Raw genomic sequence first — 15,436 nt, forward strand, 5'->3', positions numbered from 1 at the left:
TGCAATTCATTCTATAAATGCCACCAGAAAAGGTCACTGTATTTCTGTCTTTTTTTGAGATGGGTAGATACAGACATAGACAGAAATAAAAGCAAACAAACAAAAAACCCCAACAGTCTGTATGAACATAGTGAGTCATTTACCACTTCCTGTAGACAACAATGCAGAAGGGCGTGAGTTGATTAACATCCATTACCTTCCCAGCCTGAATGATCAGTCACCTATTTACATCTGGCCAATGCTCTTTGGCCCTGCTCTACTGGAGGGTTGGGCCATTTGCCACTTTCTGTAGCCAGCAACACACAGGCATCTTTAACATCTCAGCTGGAATGACCAACTGCCAATTTACAGCTGGGTTGGCTGAAGATGCTCTTTGGCACAACTTGTGAGTATAGCTTGAACTCACAGCTCAGGAGCCATTGAAAAATACCTTAACCATTCTGCTCCCCCGCCCCTGTGAATAACAGTGGTTTTGTTTAATTCCAAATACGACTTGCAGTTTGTTTCTATTAGCTTCAGCTTGACCTCTGAAGTATGTTTAATGTACCTTTTTCTACTGTAGAGGAACTGGGGTTTTTTTAAATTAGATGTTAATTTTGACATTTAAAAAAAAAGTAACCACTGTTTATATTGAATCTGTAGAGCTGTAGCTGTGGTGCAAGTATATACATCTACTGCTTTTTAATGGAAGTTGTACCCACTTATTGTAAAGATAAAAGCAGTCAGCAGCAGGAGCACACAATTTTAAAAAGAACTCCAAAGCCACGCTGACATCAAGGGATGGGTCCAGGGGGTGCATAGTGCCACCTCCCCTTGGTTCTGTCTCCACCCAAAGTTTTAAACAAACTACCTGGCATTGGCAGCAGTATTTCTATTCAGGCAGCAGTGAGGGACTCACTTAACTTCATAGTTTTATAATCTAACTGATTCCTTCTAAAGGCTTCATTTCACAGGTGTTAGTAACCCCCTCTCCTTCTTAATGGTAGTAATATTCCCTTACTCAATTCCCCTTAATATTCCCTTTCTTCTGATAGTCTGCTGTCTCTTAGTTCTTTCTGGTAATGTAAGTTCTATTTCACAGCCCTGCGGTCTGTTTTTAATTGTAGCTAAAACACATTAACTCAAGTATGGAAATGTTAACTCAGGTGAACATTAACTCCAGCGTGAAAGTAACTTTCAGCAAAGTACTGGATACACTCTCAAGATGCTCAAGGGGGTTTGATTTTGTTTTATGAATTGGAAAGAGATCTACATTTAATTCTAATGACCACAGGGCAAAAGAAACAACATGTTTTCATCATTTTTGCCTAGTTTGTTCTATTTTCTTTAGTAAAAAATGTATGATATAGGAAATTTCATTTGAAGAAAGAGACTCAACTGGTAGAAAAGAAATGCCATTTTAAGAATTTTATTTAAATGCGAGAAAGTGTATGAGATACAGCTGTACATAAATGCCTGCCCATTCACATACATAATTTAGAATATCTGAAATGAAGTTATTACTAGTAGTTGGCTAGCAACATTTTCCCCTTTAATTACTTTAAAAAACTTACCTGAGGCTAAATCTTGTCCTTTTTACTCACATTATTAGTCTAGTTGCATGCAGTAGGCTCTCAGCATACAGTATATGGCTCTTATTTTAGTTCTCCAGACCGTTGCTTATAATATAAACACAGTTTTATTAATTGTTAGTGAGGAACAGAGTGGCTTACACTCTGGAAAATGTAATTTCCAAAGTGTGAATGCTTCCCTGTACATTCTGAAGTGTTTTTCCATCTCCTGCTACCCAGGAATTTCTGTGACCTTCCAACAACTCTGCTACTTGTTTTTTCCCCCATCTTTTATCTTCCTTCTAGCAGTTCCTAAGTCCTTGTTTTACTCCAGTTCACAATGGGTTCTCTGACATCCCATCCCTCTTTAACCTTGTTAACCTTCACCTGTTTTGCCTGTCTACTGAATTTCAGAAGCTACTGAATCTTTATTTGTTGCTGTTTATGGCTTTTCAGTCTTACGGTGTTTCTAATGCAAGAAATGTGAAGGACACCAGAGGCCCTGTGCCAGAGTTTCTTTATTATTAAACCAGATGCTAAAATACAGAGACTGAGAATGCCAGGAGATTATTGGTCTTTTGCTTACAAAGTTAGCCAGACTCAGTTTGAGTTTTGAGAGAAACTCTTTCAATTTTATAGTTAAATAGGTGCATCCTTGTCAGGGTCCACAGCGAGCAAAGGGTGAAACCTGAAGCTTCAGAGTAAAGGGACCTTCAGGAATTGGTAAGTTATGAGAAGGTAGCAGAGAGTTTGTTTGAAAAACCATGTGGAAAAGAGGGTCTCAAATAATACACTTCTTAAAAAATGTTTAAATACTGCTTTATGGATAGAGTTGTGAACAGTGTAGTTTTGAATTTGTGTAATTTTAAACAAGTTTTCCTATTCCTGAAAGGACCATGTTTTTTATTTATCCATTTTAAAGGGTTTTCTTAAAAAATTCTGTCTGGATGCTTAGCTTAAAAGCTTACTAAAATGATGCTGAACAAAATGCAAACAAACAAAAAAATGTTTCCAAGAGCCATAGGCAGCAGTACTATCACATTTTTTCATATGCTCTTTGGTTTTTTTTCATTCTTGTAGTATGCTCGGGCAGATGAATTGGACAAAATGAGGAGAGAATATCTGGATGGAGTAGCCACTTTGTCAGCTTTTCTTGATGGAGCCAATGGGAAATTTTCTGTGCCTATAGAAGTCTCCTTTCTAAATGTCAAAATGTTTGTCCAAGATCTGGAAGTGAGTTTTTCCCTTTGTGCCTTTTTCCCACAGGACAGAATTAGTTGCATGTTTAATTTTAAGGGAGGCTATGATGACTGTTTTTAGGTATTATCAACATTGGTTATACCAGATGGTACAATTTGAGTTTTTTGTGTAATATTACTATAGGTAAATCAGATTATTTCATTCTATGAGGGACATGTATGGGACACATTCTCAAGATAGTGAGCTTTTCTGAGCTTGCTGTCATACATAAGGTAGGCCGAATGCCTAATTTTAGTTGAGAATATTGAAAATGTCAGTCCTTCTGATTCACTTTTATCAAGTATGTTCTAGACCTGATTTATGTTCATTAAGGCAATGGAAAGGAATTGAGAGTTGGATCTATCTCCTATAACTATCCTGAGACCAGGCTGGTGTGTCACATGAACACATAATTATACCTGTTGAAATATGTGTTGCAGGGTATTAAACAGAAGATGCCTGTCATGGAAGCGCAGTACAAGATGATTACAAAGACAGCACAGCTTGTTACAAAAGAAATTCCCCAAGAAGAAGTCAATGAAATGTTTGCAACTATGAAAGGAATCAAAGAGCAGCTAGGCAGGGTACTGAAATACGTTTTCTGCAATGCAATATGTTAACTATGTATCAAATCAAAATGGGGCAAAACACCCACCAGCCCCTAATTTAAGGGGCTTAATAAAATTGAGCCTATATCTAAACAGGCTCCAGTAAGGAAGGTAGATATATAGAAGTGTAAATATATATATATATTAAACTATCTCTGGGCTTGAATATTTTAGGTTTGATCCTACAATACTTGACTTTAATGGTAATGCCAGGTCTATTTACTTTAAAAGAGTGGGTGGTTATATAGAGGAACACTCAATGCAAGATCATTTAACAGTTTGTGAGTTTTAACATTGTGTTTGTGGTAATGAAATTCTGTTTTTATAATATTGTCCAAAGGTTAAGGAATATTGCCCTGCCATGCTCTATGAGTCTCAGCAGCTGCTCTCTCCACTAGAAGAACTAGAGAAGCATATTACCTATTTTTATGAGTCTCTTGAGAAAGTCAATGAAATAATTTCAGTCCCAGATCCTGAAGTGCCACCTGTAGCTGTCTTTAAACAGAAACACCAGGTAAGGACAACAAAAGCAACAATACTCCCCTTCTTTCCCCTCAGCCAAGTCTGGAAATTGTAAGAGAACCTCTGTAAGCAGTTATATAATACTTACATTGTTGGGACTCCAATCTGGGGCCAGGGGGGCAGTGATAACTGGAGAGGAGTGTTTCTTCTTCACTTAGCAAAAGTTAAACACTCCAATGTTCAGCTTCTACCACCCACAAACCCATACAAGTTGAAAGGAGATATCACTGTATAATAGTCTTGATTTCACATTGACTTCGGTGGCATTTGAATTTTCTTTTAATTTCCACTGGGAATTGAATCTGGCTTCTACTTTATTGCCCACAAGATCAGTGATACAATGGGACTTCATTGGGAGATCTCAAGAATTCCCACTGATTTACGTGGACATTCCCCATATGTATGACAGGAACTTTAACATCTTCTGAGTAGATAATATATATTCACATGGAGCCTTAAAATGTCCTTCTGGTTTGCAAGAAGAGGATGTCATTTCAAGGACTGAATGTTAGTCGATAGAATTCATCTTGAAGGATATATGAGAATGTTATGGTTCTAGGACTATGTTGTGTGCGTCACTGATTTCCCTGTGTATATAAATTAGTAGTAGTTGATCAAAATGTATCTCCTTTTTCTTTTATACATACATCTTTCATTAGCATTTCATGCTGAATTCTGTTTTTGAGGGAAAAATTGATCTGAACTATGTTGGTCAGTCAATCCAGTTTGGGGCTGAAATGTGTAGCCTGCCAAAACAAATCCTGCCTTGTCTGTATATAATCAGGTCTCAAATCTGAGTGATGAGGCCTCTTCAGTGCTTTCTATCTGGCCCTGAGTAGTACCACAAACTAAACCATCTTAATTTAAATAAATGGCTTATTTCTGCTAAATGGATTTGCCAGGTGCAGACCCAAAAGCCATGGCATTCTGCCAGACTATACAGAGGCCACTGGGTTCTGCTGTGTAGACTGTGAATAGATAATCCCTCCCCCCCTTTGTACAACTACCTATATGGTCCCACATTCTGTGAACCCTTTGCCCTCTTCATGGATGGAGTTCTGTTTGAGCTCTATGGAAAAATTATGTATTCGTATTATCCTCCCTAATGTCCCATTTAAGCTATTCTCAGCGGTGCCTAGGCCACATTTGTGTTCTATCGTCAAAATACATTTCCCCCTACTTTTCTGGAAGAAAGATTTTTTTTTGTTTCTTTGTTTCAGGATCTGGTAGCATATCAAGAAAACTGTAAGAAAGCTTTGTCCTTGATTGAAAGGAACAGTCAAAGTGTTCTGAAGTTTGTGACATCAAGTAAAGTATTACACCATTTTGATCGGTCAGCACTTCAGAAGATGGTTGCAGAAATACAGTTCACTTTCCAGGTAATTTTCTGACTTCTTGGTATCTTTATATGAACTTGCATCATTACATTCTTTGGCTTCCAGAAACCTTCTTGCTCTTTAAATCAAACACAGATCTTGTCTGTATTGTAATACTTAATATGCATGGGTCCACAAATGCTCATTCTCATAAAAATATTACCCTTAATTCAATTTAATGTATTGTGATATGGTACAGCAGGATGATTTCCATTTTTAGTAGGCAAAGTTGCAGCAGATATAAAGGCTAGATTCTTATTTGGACCAGGGGAGAAGCTCCATGAGTTCAGCCTCAACAGGTTTGTTTATGGTGTCATGTGGTTGAGGAGCTTGTGGTATCTGCCTGTCCCTAGAGTTAAGCAGCTTTCAAGTTCCATGTGATGTCCCCAGAAATTCCACAGATTTCTGAATCATCTGAAAAGAAACTTAGGACATCCAGAGAGAGGGGTGTTCTGTCTTATGGCCTAGACGTTCTTACTCATGCACTTTCTCTCTTTGATATCCATCTGCTCTTGCTCTTTAACACAAAGCATAGAGCATTGAGGTATTTGCAAAGTTAATATTGCTAACTTCTGTATTTCCATGGAAAGTAAAAATGGATCAAAATAAGATGCTAACGCTGAAAGTAATGCAGACCTCTGTTTACATAGTTCTCCATGTTAGTGCCAGTAGATGCCTCACTTATTCTCTTTGAATTGTATTTTAGATCCATATATCTTCTTTCGACTATCCATCTTTAGTAAATATGGTAAAAAATATAGCAGAAAATTGAACAGTGCTGTGTAGAGTAAAATTCTTCATACACTAGTTTTAATGACATTGTAATATAATATTCATTGTAAAGATTTGAATTTTATGCTACAGAACAGTAGCCAAAAGTTGTCTAAGGACTATCATTGATCAAAATTGGAAGTTTCAAACGTTTGCATCTCATCTTTGAGCAGTTGAATTTTTGGTGAAGATCTATGCACATCTTTTCATTCCTTATCATGTAAAAACAATTTGTGTTTAAAGAGTTACATCCAATTTCTGCATATTGTGCTGGACATTATTCTCATGAGAGTGGATAGTAAATTTTATTTCTTCTTATATTGGAAATATTCTTATGCCAACCTTAGCATATGTGTGAGTCTGAGTATTCCATTCCTTTGTGAAGGGAACCAGGTTTTAGATTTTTATACATTGTGCACAAGGGCAGCATGAACATTTTTGGAAGGTTTAGCAAAACAATATTGACATATCTTGTGCTTAATTGCCTCTGACAAATACATATTTCTGTATAAACTGAACATAGCAACTAGGGGCTGGGGAGTTGTTAGTGTCTCTGGTATCTTGCTACAGAATAAGTAGAGCTTGTTAGGCTATAGAAAAAAGATCTTCAAATGTAATTTTCCCTTCAGGTCCAAGAATCGTAGACTTCCAGGTTTTGGAGGGTTTTTTGTCCATCCTTGTAAATTTTAGCACTTACATACTTGAATTCCAGAGACGTTTAGTTAATGCATTCATAACCTATTCTTCACTTTTTCTATGCTATAGATACTGTTATCCTCATTTTACATGTTAAGAAGAAGAAAAATTAAGTGACTTGACCAAAGCCATAGAGGAAATGAGTGTCAGAGTTTGAACTGAAGCAGAAGAGTGGCCATGTTTCACAGTGCCAAGGGACCTCTCATCCAGGGCCTTGTGCATATGCACTTTTGGCCATTTTGGAAGGAGCTTGTTTCACTAACCACTGCATATAGTAGCACTCAGTGGCCAAACCAGCATAACTTTGATTGTCAGGGTGGGGAAGTGAGGAGGAACCAAGGTATCCTGTGCTCTTTAGGAAAATTCATAATATTTATAACTTAGGAGCCCTTTTTTTGTATTCTAGGCATTTTTCATTAAAAGGATTAATGCAGATGATATTTCACTTGGAAATACCACATATGCATTATAATGATAGTTACCCTACACCTCTCCCCTGCTTTCTTTTACCGTAATGAATTTATCGTGGATATTTATACATACCCAGAATCAGGGAAGGAGCAGCTATAAGCCTGACAGGCACCAAAGGGCAACTTCAACTGGAAGAAGTTTTTGAGGAATTTCTGCCAGGTTCTTCAGTAAAGATCAATCACAAGATAATTAACATTGGTATTAAAATACTAGCTCATTTTCTTCACTTGTAACCCAGAATATGGTCAAGAAATCTGGTGACTGGAGAAAAAATATGGAAACAAATAGCCGTTTGATGAAGAATTTTGAGGACTCAAGGGCAGAATTAGAAAAAGTGCTACAGATTGCTAATAGCTGCCTAAAAGAAAAAGGAAATCCTGAAGAACTTCTCAGGAAGCATACTGTGAGTAGAGCTTCTGCAATCTTACTTGGTCACAACGTAACCTTTAACCATGTAACTACAAAGTCTCCTTAATGTTTATAAGTGATATCAAGCCATCTGTTGAAATGATACAGTTTAGTTTACCATGAAGTGAAAAATATGGTTTCTTATTAAGCAGAAAATCTAAACAACAGGGAAAATGTAAAGAAAAGACTCCTGGCAGTCAATTACCATATTTACTCCAGTGCAAGATGATCCTGAATGTAAATAATCCCCCCCCAATAATTAGATTCTGCACACAGAAATTGTATACATTTTTATAATTTTCCATATATGAAATATAATTATCGGCAGATGGTCTTAAATTTGCCCCACTCCCCCACCATTGTAGGTGGTGGGGGAGAGGTAATGAGGGGTAGTAATGGGGGAGGCAGTACCAGGGGGGCATGTGGTAGGTCAGCTGGAGGGCACTAATGGGACAGGCAGTAGTAGGGGGCAGGTGGTAGGAAGCAGGCAGTGAGAGGCAGGCAGCTTCCTCCCTGCTGCCTACGCCCTCCCACTTATCTCCTCCGTTTTCCTGCCTTCTCCTCCCCCCACACACACCTTGCAGCCTCAGGTTGCCCCAGTTCCCCCTTCCCTTGTTCCCCCTCCTTTCCATACTTCTTCTGCCACCTGCAGCCTTAGGTCCCTGGCCCCCTTCCTCATCTCTCCTCCCTTGACTGCCTCTCAACCCCCACCTTACCTTTGCTTTACACTAGCAGGCTCCTTCCCTGCTGCAGTGTGGGCACGGAGCATAGCTCAAGGCCAGTCCTGTAGCAACAGTGGCAGGAAGCCGGCACTCCTGCTGCAGGGCCAGGCTGGAACAGCAGTGCCAGGTCTGCACCACTGCTGTGAGGCCAGGCTGGAGCTATGCTCCATGCCCAGACTGCAGCAGCGATGGAGCCTGCCAGCGTGGAGCAAAGGTAAGGAGGAGTGCAGCAGAGGAGGAGAGAGAGGGAGAAGCGATGTAGTGGGGGCCAAGGGGGAGACTAGGAGCTGTGGGAAAGGAGTGGCAGGGCATGTAGTGGGGTGGGGAGGGGGACAAGTGTCAGCTCTGGCTCCGGCTCCGGCTCCGGCTCCGGCTCCGGCTCCGGCTCCGGCTCCAGCTCCAGCCCAAACCCTGGGTTGGGGCCAGAGCCGCAACAGCTGCCTTCTTCCGCCCTCTCATCTACTCCCTTCCTTCCACTGCCTCATGCTTGATTTTAAGGTGAAGGGCTTTCCCCCGCCCCCACGTTAAATGGTGGGAAAACCTCATCTTCTAATCAAATAAATACGGTGTTAAGTTAGAGGTAGATTTTGGCAATGAGAGTTGTAATTGGGAGTGATTTTTCCACCAAAACATTCACTATTGACATTGTCTGCTTCACAGAGGGGTTTCCCCCACCCCCAATATTTTCATGCAACCCTTGTTATAATTTTAAACAGCTGTATTTGTTTGCATCATTGTTACTTTACTGTTATTCAAAAATACTGTTTCAATGCAGAATCTTATGTCTTTAAGCTACCATTTCTGTTGGCTGAAATGTACAGGATAACTTGATTAACTGGCCTAGAAATTAGTCTGGAAAGTGTCCAGGTCTCTGTTAAGTTATGCATGTTTCCTTTCCTCAACTTAAATTTTGTCTCTCTAATTCAGCAGCGGCCCCCTGCCAAGCTTGAAGAGAGCTTGTGCATTTTGATATAGGATACTGTCTGTGTACCTGATCTTCATCCTAGCAGGTTTCCATGTTAGCAACCTTAAGCAACTTAACCTTCTAACTTTATTTTTCACCCTCAGGAATTCTTCAGCCAGTTGGACCAGAGAGTGCTAAATGCCTTCCTGAAAGCTTGTGATGAACTTACTGACATCCTTCCTGAACAAGAACAACACAGTCTTCAGGAGGCTGTTAGGAAACTCCATAAACAGTGGAAGGTTAGCATTTAAATGACAGGTTTTTTCAAAGTTGCAAGTTTCATAAATCAAAAGAAACATTCTTCCTAAGCTACCTCTTGTAGTTCAAAATTGGAGGGATCTTGTTCTTCTCCTTTTGGCTTCTTGAATAGGCAACGGAAAGCATATAGCCTGGACAAAGAGTAATTATATTCATTTGAAAGAATATTATTAGAGTATCAAAATTAAGCAGTTAGAAGTTAGCAAGTGCCAGGATTCTGGTAGTCTATACAACCTTAGTTTGGCCTCCTACATTGTGATACAGTTTTATATAATGTGACTATTAACAATTTTCACACATTACACTGAAGATACTCCCTGTAATGCTTTTATATGCAAGTTTTTATATGTTTAATGTTCTCATTTAATAGGGAAAACTGCCAAGACCAAAGTGATTATGATTAAGCAAAATCTGCTAATGAACTGTAGAATACTGATTTCATATTTTGCAGGCCAGATTTTTCAAATGGGTCTCTTAGGATATACCTACCACTAAATATTGAGTTCAATGTTTGGGGAAGAGCAGAACTCTTTTAATTTGATTTCATTTTTGCTGTAGGACAGCTAAACATCTAAAATGGGATTTTCAAAGCACTCAGCCCTAGCATAGTTTTTCCTTCCACATAAGTCGATGGGAAACTTGAGCACTTTTGAAAATCCTACCTCTACTTTGTGTGTGAAATTGTGGCTTTTATTTGACACACAAGCCTGGGTCCCAGTGGGCATGAGAAAATGTAGCCATACTCTTCTTGTTATTATATATTTTTATTGAAGTAGTACCTATAGACCTCAGCCAAAGATAAGGACCTCACTTTAATAAGCACTCTACATATTTTTATGAAAGAAGGTTCTGTCCCAAAGAGATTAAAATTTAGGTAGTAGTTATAATTAATAGAGTGTGTTTATTTGTCTTTCCATATGAGTGCTGAAAAAAAAATTGTTCTCTGGGTGTTATTGCATGCACACAATTAATCCTGCACTTGAATAGTTTTTCTAAAACTCTAACTTAATATCCTCAAAGTTAATATATGAATCCTGCTTTCTCCCCTGTGTTTTTGCCTCCATTGAGTATAGGATCTCCAGGCAGAAGCTCCATATCACTTGATCCATCTGAAGATTGAGGTGGAGAAGAGCAAGCTTCAAGCCACAGTGGAAGAGTGTAGAACTGAACTTGCTCGACAGGATAAGCAGTTGGCCAGTGAAGGCAGTGAAAAGATTATTAAAGAGCACAGGGTAAGTATCTTTTGCCACCAAGTGGATGCTTGTGCAAATGCATTCAAATACATACTGAAACAAAAAACGCAGGGGGTTTGAGCAACCACCAGACTATCACCCTCATATATGAGTCACCCTCATGTAACTCCCATGATTTCAATTAAGTTAAACTAGCACAAAAGTGAAGCAGTGTGATGGTAACTTGGGCCTTTGATTGGAAGTTCTACGAATTCCCTGAACAACTTTTAAATGGTTCAAAGACCAAAGTTTTAAAGGAGAAATGCTTCTTATTTAATCACTACATTCTGATAGGCCCCAGCTTTTGTTTAAGAATTCATGTGATTTGTTGCTTTGTCATTTGTATGACTAGCTTTTTATTTCCATGCCATTAGTGTTTCTTCAGTGATAAGGGACCCTACCAGTTGTGTGAGAAGAGACTACACCTGATTGAAGAATTGTGCCTGAAACTCCCAGAATCGGATCCTCTTAGGGCTACCCTGGAAAGCAGCCAAAAAACCCTCAAGGAACTGAAATCTCATATTGATAGTACCTATATGAAAATAACAGAGCACCCTGACAAATGGAAGGACTACAAGACTAGGTACTAATTTATTTGCTAACTGGGTATGTCAGTGCCAAGGTCAAAATACTTAATATATGTGTGCTTCTTTAAAGCTTCCAGTCATAGACAGACACAAGGCAAGGCATGGTAAATATTTCATTGTGCAAAATCAAACAAGACTGAATTTTGTAGTCATTCCAACATTATTTGTCTATTCCCCTTTTAATTGATGTTTACTTAAAGTGAAAAAGTTATATTTGAGAGTTTGCCCCTAATTTTTTTTCTTGCCTTGTGTTATTTGATCTTTGATTTCAGATTTTCTGAATTAATCGCTTGGATTTCCTCAACGGAGAAAGAGCTAATGAAGATTAAACATGGTATCAATGATACTGCCAAATATAAACAACTTAAAACAGCAGTGGAGGTTAGTTCTTAGCTTACATTGAAATTAGAGATTGTTCCAACTAGGGCTCTGGCTCGAGTCATGCTGTCATGTAGTATAGGTGCATCAGTGGTGGTGGAGAGCTGAGACTAGAATCTGATGACTTCTGGCATTTTTATGAATGGGTCAGTTAAAACAACTTAATGTAAATTTAAAGAAAGGTATGTATGCAGTGAACTGTAGCAGGGCAATCTAGTCCTTATAAACTAGAGGTGGTCTTGCCTGTTTTCTCATATTGTCAGAACACCTAAAGTGAATAGGGGAACACATTAGAGCCAGAATAGAGCATCCATGTATCAAGGAGGGAATACTGTTTTAGACTATATTGTAATTTGTCTTCAGGGAACCGTCACCATTTCAAGCTTAGGCTCTTTTTGAGTGCAAGAATGCTCAAATTCATTGTCCTTGCATCTGGGGAATTAATTGTCCCTGTGTCTGCATATAATGAGGGAAACTTGGAGGCCTTTCACTATCCACTTTATAAATCAATAAACAGATCCACTGGAAAGTAAAGTGGGGGGTAGTAAAATGGATTTGTACTGAAGCCATTGAAATCAGTAATTCAGCGCTTTTCTCTTTTGCCTTTCACAATCAAAGTGAAACCAAAATACAGCAAAGTATAGTTTAGAGAGGTTAGTGAGATAGGGTGTGTATACCTATATTAACTTTCTGACAGTTAAGCCAACTTAACTTTTTGAAGTCAGATAAACTGTCAGAACATACAGTTGCATTAGTTAAGTTGACTTTGTTCACAAGATGGCTGCCATCATGTGAAGGATCTTTATGTGTGGATGCTCTAACATGGCTTAATTTAAGTCAACTTAGTTAAGTCACCTTACTTTAAGACGATTTAGTATGTGTGTATGCACCCATAGGGCACATCCAGACAAGCAAGTACATGCAGTTTGCTACGCCGCAGACCTGTCAGCAGCACTGCAAACCATACACACACTGTACAAGCAGGCATTCATCACACTGCTAATTTTCAGCATGGCAGGTTTTTTTGACATAGGAGATCCTGGTGTCAAAAAACCTGCACCAGAAAAAAGCGTGGTGGTGCACATGCATTGCCTGAAACTAGAGCCTGGCCAGCCAGAGCCGTGCTTTGGCTGCTAGCCAGGCTCCACAGGCCTGGATCACCACCTCTGGAGCTCTATGAGGCCTCCAAGACCCCAGGTAAGGCAGCTGGAGCCAGCCCAGGAGCTGGCCCCAGCCTCCCCTACTGCACCTGGGATAACTTGCTGTGCACCAGAGCGTGCATGTAGGGACATTCCCTGGGTAAATTAGCAGTGGCAGAAATATATGCCACTGCTATTTGTCCCTGGGGAACATATGTTCCCACTCATGGGGATACACCCATAGTTGTTAATAGATTGCAAGGCCTACCCATGGAGTAAATGAATGTGACCTTGGCACGGTACACAAACCAGTAGATTAACATACGATATTGCCACAGTTTTGCTATAGAGATTGTGTTCTATTCCTGTAGTCTCATGGCTGGCAGCTTCTTAAAAATGCTGGCACTGAAACATAAAAGAACTAGGAACAAGTGGATGAAATGGGAAAAAATAGCTATTCTAGACATTACAAAAAAATGTATGTAGATGCTTATATAGTTGGAAATTATATTCAACAGATAATGCTGCTCTAGGGAAACCCAGAATATAAATGTGAGGCAATTAAAATTATAATAAAGAATTTATATTACATTTTATAAAGCTTTATCTACCTTTTATCCAGTATTGTTAAAAGATAAAAATTATTAAAATACTGATAATACAGCTAATCTTGATAATCTTTAATGTATAATGTGATTATATCATTCAGATGTGTACACAGGATATTTTATGAAACTTTTGTATGGGTCAGTATTTTGAAAATGAATTTGCAGCATTTACTATGCAGATTATGCAGCAGGCAGGGCAGGGTGACACCTTATAGATTACCTCATTTTACAGGCTATACTATTGCAGGGTGAGAGCTGCAAACTTCTCAGACTAAATAAGGTGTTCATACAATCAGGACTACCATCAGTACCACAGCCAACAAAGATTATGATTATCAAAAAAGCTTAAAAATGGTAGGGGCAGGACATGACTCAGGACTGTAATTATTAGGGTCCAGTCATGTATTGCTTGTGGAAGGAATGCAGAATCTGCCTGAAATTGGAGTGGAACATGACAGATCCCATGGAAAAAGGGGAAAAACTATACTTCAGGTCTTCAGACTCTGATGTGCATACATTTGTTGGATATGATGGATGAATGTTATTCATGAATATATTTAATTGATTCTAATATGCATCTTTGTGATTCTTATGTAGGGAATCAGGCAAGATATCAGCAAACAAGGAGAAAATCAGACCTGGCTAAAATATAGATTTGCTGTTCTGGCTGAGATTTCACCTGTGACAGAAATCAGGAAGCAAGAGGATGAGCTATCTAAACTTTCCAGTGATTTTAAGGAGCTCTTAGCTTTGCTGGCTGAGGTATAGTATGAAAAAGCATAGTACCATTACAATGACAGCATCATATCCTGGGCCATCAGCCATGGCTTCACAAGATTAAGTGACCTGCTGGCTTTTTAAATTAAACTAGGGGGATGCAGCAGCCCAGAACTAACATTGACTCCATATGCAGCAATGGCTTATGACTAGCAAACAAACATATTGGCAAAGCTGGTCAGTAGGCTCCTGGATCTTTCCCTGTTAACTTGGCAAGGCTGGAAAGCATCATGTGTTTTTCACATCAAATTACATTTCAAACTAAAATGTCTTCAGTTTTTAATGTGTTTTTGGCCAAAGGGCACAGAAGGATGTTCCGACCCCCCCCCCACTCTAACTCATAGCACTTTACATAAAGCACCATGACTTAGAGTGCCCCCATACACTGACCCAACAGTCATTCACCTGTTGGGTCGGAGGGCATTGAGCCTGTCTGCACAAGCCCTCCTGGCCAACATGTGGGGGGACTCCAGCAGACTGAGGAGGCTGCTGAATCTCCCCTCTTCCCAGCTCTGTCCCCACCCCCCCAGTTCTGAGGCTGTAAGTGGAGGGAGGGAAAAGGGGAAGCATAGGGAGGGAACAGCACCAAGCTGCCAGATGGAGTTAGCTGCCTGGCTAGAGCTGTGGGAATAGGGGTTGTAACAGAGCTCCCTGGCTCAGCCCCACCACAGCTGGGATACTGGGTGGAGCTGGGCCAGGCCTGTGAGGTGAGGGGGCTCCATTCCATGCCCCATCTCCAGCTCAGGCTAGCAAAGCAGAGAGGGGGAAGTGAGCTGCAATGAGCTGCTAATGTGTTCCTCTTGCCTGGCCTGAGCTGGAGAGTGGGGGTGGAACAGAGTACCCCGGTACGTCATTTTGGGTAGCTGGGGTGGGTCCACAAGGCATCCCTCCCCACCTCCAGCTCCCTCCAGACAGCAAACCCCAGTTGGCAGCTCCGTGCTGCTTTCTTTTTCCACCTCCCCCTACCCCCACTGATAGCCCTAGGGTTGGGGAGAGGGGGCCGGGCTGCATTGGCCCAGCCAGCAATGCATGAGAAATTAACCCTAGGGAAGACAAGTTCTCTAAGGCACTCTAAAGCAAAGCACCTTCATCTAATACCTTATTTGAGTAGGGTTATTTTTTTTGCATGA

At 39.9% G+C, this 15,436-nt stretch overlaps 1 protein-coding gene across 3 annotated transcripts in view; it reads left to right on the forward strand.

The window, feature by feature from the left end:
* SYNE1 (spectrin repeat containing nuclear envelope protein 1) overlaps window positions 1-15,436 on the forward strand; it is a 631,505-nt gene that overhangs the window by 247,640 nt on the left and 368,429 nt on the right. Inside the window, exons 1-11 of one of the 3 annotated variants that reach the window (XM_019526894.1) lie at window positions 297-385; window positions 2,631-2,783; window positions 3,230-3,373; window positions 3,738-3,911; window positions 5,140-5,298; window positions 7,472-7,636; window positions 9,432-9,566; window positions 10,659-10,817; window positions 11,192-11,400; window positions 11,677-11,785; window positions 14,127-14,291. In XM_019526894.1, the coding sequence (XP_019382439.1) occupies window positions 2,658-2,783; window positions 3,230-3,373; window positions 3,738-3,911; window positions 5,140-5,298; window positions 7,472-7,636; window positions 9,432-9,566; window positions 10,659-10,817; window positions 11,192-11,400; window positions 11,677-11,785; window positions 14,127-14,291 (1,545 nt within the window). In that variant the 5' untranslated portion in view covers window positions 297-385; window positions 2,631-2,657. Of the gene's footprint in view, window positions 1-296; window positions 386-1,917; window positions 2,274-2,630; window positions 2,784-3,229; window positions 3,374-3,737; window positions 3,912-5,139; window positions 5,299-7,471; window positions 7,637-9,431; window positions 9,567-10,658; window positions 10,818-11,191; window positions 11,401-11,676; window positions 11,786-14,126; window positions 14,292-15,436 lie in introns of those variants that run through there. The other 2 variants (XM_019526892.1, XM_019526891.1) reach the window with 2 other exon arrangements.

The sequence above is a fragment of the Gavialis gangeticus genome, unplaced genomic scaffold, assembly GCF_001723915.1.
Source record: "Gavialis gangeticus isolate Ggan-Ray unplaced genomic scaffold, GavGan_comp1, whole genome shotgun sequence".
Taxonomy (NCBI): domain Eukaryota; kingdom Metazoa; phylum Chordata; order Crocodylia; family Gavialidae; genus Gavialis; species Gavialis gangeticus.